Here is an 8757-nt window from a genome sequence, read left to right as displayed (position 1 = left end):
GCCAGGATGGTCTCCATCTCCTGACCTCCTGATCCGCCCGCCTCGGCCTCCCAAAGTGCTGGGATTACAGGCGTGAGCCACTGCGCCCAGCCAGCCCTCAACCTAATTCTATCACAAGGTACACTGGCAACCAAATCTCTGAGGCAAAACCTGTGACAAAGGTTAGATTCTGGCCATGCCCAGAATTTTAGGACATACGAGCTTTTTGCCAATTGGAAAGAGTGGTATTATTCACTTCAAGTTTCGAAACAGCCAGTGACTGATTTAGGAGCATGCTATTTCGATGGTAGACAATAAAACAAAGTATAATAAATATTCATGTCTATGTTTAAGAAAACAAATCCAACACATTTCATTAAAATAATTCTTTTAATTATTGATGCTTTGAATAAGAAGTCCATTTTACTGAAGTTAGTATAAATTATTTTTCTTAAACAGAACCTGTTTGCTAGATCTCAGTTAAGTTCACTTTGTAGTTTTCAGACACAATGACTCATATTCAACTTTTCTCTTTGCCATTTAAGGATTCAGTGGCTTGATTCCTGACATTTCCTCTTTAAGAGGAATCTTATGTTATCTTCTGAAATCATGTATATGGGTAATAATATTAGTGTCTTCTCTTCTGAAGATGTGATTCTTTTAATGCTATGTTCTCTTCCCTCTGGTGACCTTACATCGTAGTAGCACTAGAAGCTATTAAGAGATTTGGAGCAGTTGAGGAAGGTTTAGGTAATTGTTAAGAGTAGCAGTATTTTAAAAAAGCTGTGGAGAGTGGTTTGGGAGGGGATTTTGTCCCTGGTTGAAGCTGGTCCATGCTGGGTAAACTTTACTTATAAAAGAATACCAGTAACACACAAAATATTCTTCTCCTCTTTCTTTCGTAATCCAGTTTTGAGGCCAAAAAATAATCTGTGTGCACATGTGTTTTGATAATCCAGTCTCGACTTAGGTGGGGAAATTAAATTCAGGAGTTTCATGACTTTCTTTTGTTCTGAGTATCACTTTAGAGTGTAAAAGTTTTCAAAAGTTCTTTATCAGTACTAGTTTCACCCTATGTTGGATTAACAATACCCAGGGGATTGTGAGACATAAATCAACATGAGTAGGAAGCTCCATATGAGTTTCATCATTGTCTGTCTATCTAGGCAAGATTTATTCAGGCGCACCATAATGAGGGCCACTCTTTTGCACGAGGCTCGGACAGCTCGAGAGGCAGCTGTGGTGAGTGACGCACTCTACCTAGCACAGTGGCTTCCAGGAATAAAGAACACATACTCAAGTACCTTCAAATGCCAATGGGCAATTTAAATCTGGTACTCACTCCTCTTCAAGAGCACCTCTGGAAACATCTTTGGAATTGATGGGACAAAACTTATTTGATTATAGTGAAGGATATTTCTCTATGAAAATGGCTTCAAAATATGAAAAAAGTAGCAACCACATCTTCCAAGAAATCCAGTAACAGGTCAACTCTATTCGTAAACAAGCAAGCAAACAAACCAGCATGTGACAGAAAACTGGCTAATATTCTGAGATGCTTTCCAGAGAAACATTAAGCCCTTTAAGTGTGTATGAGCCACTTTAAGAAACTTCATAAGCGTTGCTAAATTCGTCACAGTCTGCTTCACCTAGAAAGGGGAACAGAGAGGAAGAATTATTTTGTTAAACTGAGTTAACACATTTTAAAAATTAATTCATCCTAGGGAAGGACTAGATAAAATTTCTGATCTAAAATAAGATTTTGAGTTCATTTCAGCCACCAGAATATACTAAAGAACTGCTTGGGTTTGTTAAAATGCAGATTCCTGAGTTTTGGCTTCAATAGGTTGAGGGTAGGGCCTAGGAATCTTCATTTTAACAAGCAACCCTCCTTTCCAAGTATGATTCTGACACACTTTGATGAACTCTACTAGGATGTAGCAAGAAGCAGGCCATTGCCGTGGCTGCTGCTATTATCTCATTTAAGAGTATCTGAAGGTTTAAAGACAAAAATAGTTGAGAACAGAAGGGGTCCTGAACATCAGGGCAGAAGAGCAGTGATTAGCCACTGCCCAGTGATACTGACCCCAGCTGGGAGGTGAACTTTCCCCCTTCCTGCTGCCACCAACCAGGAAATCCATCTCTAAGTATCAAGACTAGGCAAGTCTGTAATCCATGACCTTTTGTTACCTGTGTGTTTGCTAGGAAATAATCTGGATGTGCGCCAGAGGAGATAAAATGAGGCTTAGCACAAACATGCTGCTGTCCAGACTTAATAGTGGTCAGAAGCAATGCTTATGTTTATAAGAACTGCTTATTGGCCAGGCGCAGTGGGTCATGCCTGTAATCCCAACACTTTGGGAGGCCGAGGCTGGTGCATCACGAGGTCAGGAGATCGAGACCATCCTGGCTAACACGGTGAAACCCCGCCTCTACTAAAAATACAAAACATTAGCTGGGCGTGGTGGCGGGAGCCTGTGCTCCCAGCTGCTCAGGAGGCTGAGGCAGGAGAATGGCGTGAACTGGGGAGGCGGAGCTTGCAGTGAGCCGAGATCGCGCCACCGCACTCCAGCCTGGGCAACAGAGCGAGACTCTGTCTGAAAAAAAAAAAAGAACTGCTTATTCCAGGGTGCCTGCAAATGCTTCATGTAGACATTTAAGCCTTCCACTCAGCATGCAAACATGCTCACGGGGTCTTCACCCAACAGTCCAATGAGGCAAACCACATTCAGTTAAGCTCCTTATCAGCTCTCACAAGTGGCAGTCTCCATCTGTGTGAAACAGATTTCAGATGCAGAGGGCTTTGTGGTATTTGGAGGAATGATAACTTCCTAAACCCATCTGGACAAGCCAAGTAAAGTGCCTGCCAAGGGGGGGATGCTCCAGAATGCCTGTGAGGCCCCTGTGAGTGGTTCCCCAAGAAGATGGGGGCTCTGGTCCTCACAGATATCACTGTACACTCCCTGGACTATTAAACAGCTCTGGTGGCAAACCTGGTGGGTGGGATTAGTGGGGGCACTCCTAGACTTGGTGATGGACAACTCCTAGCAGACTGCCCATCCCTCAGGTTCTGGTGCACTGCCTCAGAAGAGTCCCATCCTGCTCTAGCCTTTGGGCCTCCTCTCAGGACAAGGAAATAATGTTCTATCTCTGTGCTGCAGAAGAGTGCTTCTTTGTCTGCATAATAAAGTGGGAACCTCAAAAGTATCTGTTTTACTCACTTATTCAGTGTGAAGACTTATGGGAAAACAGTTTTATTTTGTTATTAAACCAGGCACTGCCTTTGGGCATGTTATTTATACAAAGATAACTGCGCTTCAGATATTATGTCCTGTGAAAGTAAACTGTAACTTCAAAGAGCAGGCCTGTCATTCTTAACAGTCATCCTGATAATTTGTTGCCGGGGAATAAAGTTGTAATTGCTACCCCTCTATTCCTACGAAGTCAGATGGCTTCACCAGCCCAGAAGACAATCACAGGCCCGTGCCTCTCCTGCATGCACAGCAGCAAAACAAGTGCCAGGACTGTCAGATTCTTTATCCCAACAGAGTGTGAGAGTGTTTGCCTCAAGTAATGAGCCAGACAATCATTCCTAAACACCTGCTCTGTGACACATACTGTCTTAGGCCCTGCTCAGAATGTTTTAAAAATAGAAACAAAACATAACTGAGCTTCACTGTCAAGAAATTTCCAATCATGGTAGGGAGTCAATAGTTCAACATGGAACTGTTCTACAATTGAAAAAGACACAGATTAAATAAATGCTAAGAATTTAAGCCCTCAAATGACCTACAACTTACAAGTCTACCTTAGTATCATCGCCATAATCTCCTGAAACAGCAGTCAATCATTACAAGCAGAATGTGCATTATAAATTACACTGAGTTAGGAGCCTGGCCAGCTACCAGTGAGGCAGCCAGAGGAGAAGTACAGCATCATGAACAGAAGTCAGGTGATGGCTCTGGAGCAAGAATGCTGGGGTTTGAATCCCAGCACCACCACTTCCTGACTGTAAGACTTTAGTCCAGTTTTGTCTCTGTGCATCAGCTTTCCATTTCACACATGAGAAAAACAGCACCTACCTGTTGCAATGGAAGGTTGCGCAAGATAGGGATGCGGTGAGAATAGAATGAGTTAACACATGAAAAGTATCCAGTACAGCAGCCAGCCAGTAATAAACAATGGACACTAGCTGTTATTGTTACTGTTCTTATCACCTCCCCAGATATGCCAGAATTCCCTGTGTCACCTGAGAGAAGCACCAGTCCCTTGTATTCCTTCATTTGAACCCTGAACTAACTCCAAAGACTCTGATTATACTCTTCTTTCCTTTCCCTTTCTGTCTTTAGGTCCTGGGCTTCATTTTCTCCCATGGCCTCGTTTGTCTCAGCCTCCTCCCTTCCAAGCACTTCTTGGTGGGATAAACCACAATCCCCACAGTCATCCGCAGTGCTGGGGCTGATGGGATGGGGTTACTTGCTCAGACTCAGATGAAGGACGTTCACAGTCCAGGAGCACCCGAGTCTAAGCCTCATGAGAAAATGCCATCGTGGGTCATAACTGGGCTCTGTCCAGGGTCCAACAAGCACAGCCTTAAAATGGAGTCTCAACCTGGTATCCAGGCCTGTAGACAAGAGTTCAGGGGGTCTATGAACTTGGCTCAAAAATTTTTTTTTTCATTTTCATTAGGCTCTAACTGAAATGTATCATTTCCTTCAATAATGAATGTAGGGAATAAACCACAGGGTGACAGCATATCTGTGACTGCCTCCAACAGAAATAGAGAAATCACAGATACTTTCATATCATGTTACAGGTGTTACAGATGTCTTAAAATATCATCTTCAATCCTCACTACTTTAAAAGCACAGAAAAGGCCAGGCACAGTGGCTCATGCCTATAATCCTAGCACTTTGGGAGGCTGAGGCAGGCAGATTGCTTGAGCTCAGGAGTGAAGACACCAGCCTGGGCAACATGGCAAAACCCTGTCTTTAAGAAAATACAAAAAATCAGCTGGGTGTGGAGGTCTGTGCCTGTATTCCCAGCTGCTTGGGAGGCTTGAGGCACAAGAATTGTTTGAACCCAGGAGTTGGAGCTGCAATGAGCTGAGATGGTGCCACTGCACTCAGCCTGGGTGACAGTAAGACTCTGTCTTAAAAAAAAAAGGAAAAAGTAATAGACGCATTACTAGATCTTATATTTAATATATTAATTAATAAAACAATGAATTATTACATCACATATTTACAAATATTTTTATAAATGTATTTCATTATACTGATTTTCTTTTTAATTCTATGTATTTTATGTGTTTAAAACATTATTCTGAGAAGGGGTCAGTGCCTTTACCAGACTGCCCAGGGGGTCCAGGGTACATGAAATGGTTAAACCCCCCTCGCTTTAGAAGGCTGAGGATGGCTGTAAGGGCAGCAATCTTAGGTGAAAGATGTATAAGTACTTACTGAACTGTGACATTATAATATTCTTCTGGTGTCACGATTTTTGGTCCACCAAAGTAGTCCAGGACCCAGATATTGGTTATATTCAACTTAGCAAAGAACCAATTATGGCTGGAAGGCCAGGTTTTCATCTCAGGGTGTCGAATGAATAATGAATGCTTTGCAATATCCATTTCTGTTTCATTCACCTAAAGGACATACATGAAATAAACATTCTTATAGCAGTAACACTTCATTTTCTCATTTGTTAAGAATGTGTGATTTGGCCAGGCGCAGTGGCTTACGCCTGTAATCCAAGCACTTTGGGAGACTGAGGCGGGCGATCACGAGGTCAACTTGGCTAACACGGTGAAACCCCATCTCTACTAAAAACACAAAAACAAAAAATTAGCCAGGCATGGTGGTGGGCGCCTGTAGTCCCAGCTACTTGGGAGGCTGAGGCAGGAGAATGGTGTGAATCTGGGAGGCGGAGCTTGCAGTGAGCCGAGATCGTGCCACTGCGCTCCAGGCTGGGCGACAGAGCGAGACTCCACCTCAAAAAAAAAAAAAAAAAAAAAAAAAAAGAATGTGTGATTCTAGCATTCTATAAATCCTAAGAGTTTACTTAGTTGTAAATCTTGGTCTTAACCTTATGGAATCAAGAGAAAACAAAGGAAATGTAAAGAATGCAGAGAATAAAGATTTCAATTGTTGGTGAAAACAGATATAACGAAGTGGGAAACCACTGTAAGTATAATACCAACTTCCATTGGTAAAAAGGCATTTTGAGCTATTAGAATAACCAGCACTAAGTACTGTAACATTACTGGTGCCTAAGACATGTAATGTCTAGCATATTTACCCCATAACATGGACATGTTAAACATACAGATGCATGTACTGAAGGATAAAAATGTTTGGAAGCCACATAACAGAACTCAAAAGCATGTGCTGCTCCTCCATCGTTTTCCTGCCAGTGAAGGACACTCAGCTACAGAGATGCATCCACAAAGAATTTTCAGACCATAAATAACACTTGTCATTAATGATTGACCGTGTCAATTAATGATTGACACGGTCAAAAATCAAATCTGCTGGCTGGGTAATCAGATCAGCGCTCCTGACACCGTGCCCACTGCTCTTCCTGAGATTGTATTTGACCTCTTCCCTTCAGCAGGTGATCCAAACTAAATTCACTTCCAGTTTTCAGTAACGGACAGTCCTCTGGTTGCCCTACTTAATATGTTTTCTCTGCTTTAAGCCACTGTTAAAATATGGAGACACGGAGTCCAGACATGAAGAAACATTATACCAATGTAAAATGTAATGGAGAGTAGACGGCTTTGGTCAACCAGATGTTCTTTAGTAAGAATAACTTTATATACAGGAGCTTCATAGTTGTTACATCTGCTTGGTTTCAGAAAATCATTCATTTTCCTCATATCTTATTTGACACCTATATGAAAACAACTTATTAAAACGTTTGGTTTTCATGGAATTACTTCACCTATTAGAATAGAACATGTCCTGACTGGGCATGGCATTCACAAATCAACTGCATTTCACTCTCAAAAGATCTATTCTGCCAGGGATGGTGGCTCACGCCTGTAATCCCAGCACTTTGGGAGGCCAAGGTGAGTGGATCACTTGAGGTCAGGAGTTCAAGACCAGCCTGGCCAACATGGTGAAACCCCATCTCTACTAAAAATACAAAAATTAGCTGGGTGTGGTGATGCGTGCCTGTAATCCCAGCTACTAGGGAGGCTGAGGCACAAGACTCGCTTGAACCCAGGAGGCAGAGGTTGCAGTGAGCCAAGATCACACTACTGCATTCCAGCCTGGGAGACAGAGTGAGACTCTGTCTCAAAAGAAAAAAGATTTATTCTTTCATTGTGAATACGATGGTGTTCTGGAACTATCTCCCTTCCTGTAGGATAACTACTTACCTTGGTCACAGCTCCTGACAATATTATGTGAGCACAAAGGGGACTTTGTGGATCAAATCCATGTTTCTTGCAGAAGTTGGTCTGTGCCAAAGTCATGGTCAGTGTAGCATATGGATTCTCCTGTAGAGAGAAAATGAAGATCCTCTCATGTGAAATATGGTTTCTGGAGAGGTAGTAAATTTCAAAAGTTGCATACGTTATGTCCCTAGAACTTGACTGGTCTTCCATGAAACAATGAATTGTAAAACATCACCTTCCACTCAGGGGAAAATAATACTTGGATAGTATCCTGACCACTCCCCAAAGGGGTGGGGGGGTTTCATATTTAAAATTAACTGACTTGGTAAAAATTATTTCAATATACTTTTTCTGAAACCCTGAATTTAATCCATATTCATCAGAAGAATTATAATTATAGTGACACCCAAATTCAAGGCTGTTCTATAGGCTTCACTGAAAGATTTAAAGGGTTAAACTCTAATACAGAACCATAAACTCTAATACACCACAGTTGCTCAACTGGCTAACTATGCGATTTAAGCAAGAAAGTAGCTGAATCATGCTGCTTGGTTATCTTACATTAGCAGAAACTGTCATGTGATTTCAAAACTGGAGAAGTTGTTCATTCCTGCTTCAGTAACAGTAAGTCTTATCCCACATTCAAAAAGTAACACAAGTAAAATTCTTAATGCCTTCTTATCCGGAAATCGACTTCATAAAAGGCATTGTTGACAGATGATAGCAAAATTCACACATTGCATTTTAGACTATTTAGCTCTTTAAGCTCTAAGTGTCTTGTGTGGAGAATTGTGCCATTTCACAGTGATCCATCAGAACAGAGAGTCATAACAAGATTTCTTTGAAATCATTTAGCCAAATAGTCACTGTCTAGAAACTATTAGGCAAGGCACCACAGGAGACCAAAAAGGGGGAGGGGGACACGCAGGTAAACTGCCTCTGTGAGTTTAGAATCTGGTTGAAAAGGCAGACATAAACAAAAGTGTACGTCCAGCATAGACTGGAGTGATAGAGAAACTATAAGGGGCTTTATAATACATTCAAAACCAGGATAGAAGGTGGCAGGATGTATTACAGGGAGAGGAGACGCTGACTGCAAAAAACACAGAACTGGGTGAGCCTAAGACTTGATAAAGAGTACCAAGAAACCTGATTTGCTGGAAAGAGGGGCTTTCCTACGGGAGGAGGCTGGGGTTGGAAGTGGAGAGGGCTCAAACCCAAGTTAAGGAGTCTAGATAGTAATTTGTAGGCCAGCCTTAGGCAGTGTTTTTGAAGAACCACCTGCCTGGAGAGCTTGTTAAAATGCTGATTTGGGTTAAAATGTTGAAACAGGCCTCACTCCCAACCCAGATAACTGCAATTTTTTTTTTTTTTTT

General features: G+C 41.9%; 1 protein-coding gene across 1 annotated transcript in view; it reads right to left on the bottom strand.

Annotated features, from left to right (window-relative positions):
- Window positions 1–350: 350 nt before the first annotated feature.
- CREG1 (cellular repressor of E1A stimulated genes 1) overlaps window positions 351–8757 on the bottom strand; it is a 15849-nt gene continuing 7442 nt past the window's right edge. The window contains exons 2-4 of the mRNA XM_017867603.1: window positions 7364–7483; window positions 5442–5626; window positions 351–1628 (exon numbers count right to left, since the gene is read on the bottom strand). Of these exons, the coding sequence (XP_017723092.1) occupies window positions 1625–1628; window positions 5442–5626; window positions 7364–7483 (309 nt within the window). The 3' untranslated portion in view covers window positions 351–1624. The remainder of the gene's footprint in view (window positions 1629–5441; window positions 5627–7363; window positions 7484–8757) is intronic.

This window comes from Rhinopithecus bieti, unplaced genomic scaffold (assembly GCF_001698545.2).
Source record: "Rhinopithecus bieti isolate Rb0 unplaced genomic scaffold, ASM169854v2 scaffold_3763, whole genome shotgun sequence".
Lineage (NCBI taxonomy): Eukaryota > Metazoa > Chordata > Mammalia > Primates > Cercopithecidae > Rhinopithecus > Rhinopithecus bieti.
The sequence above is the reverse complement of the archived record's forward strand: the minus strand, read 5'-3'. Positions and strand labels throughout refer to the sequence as shown.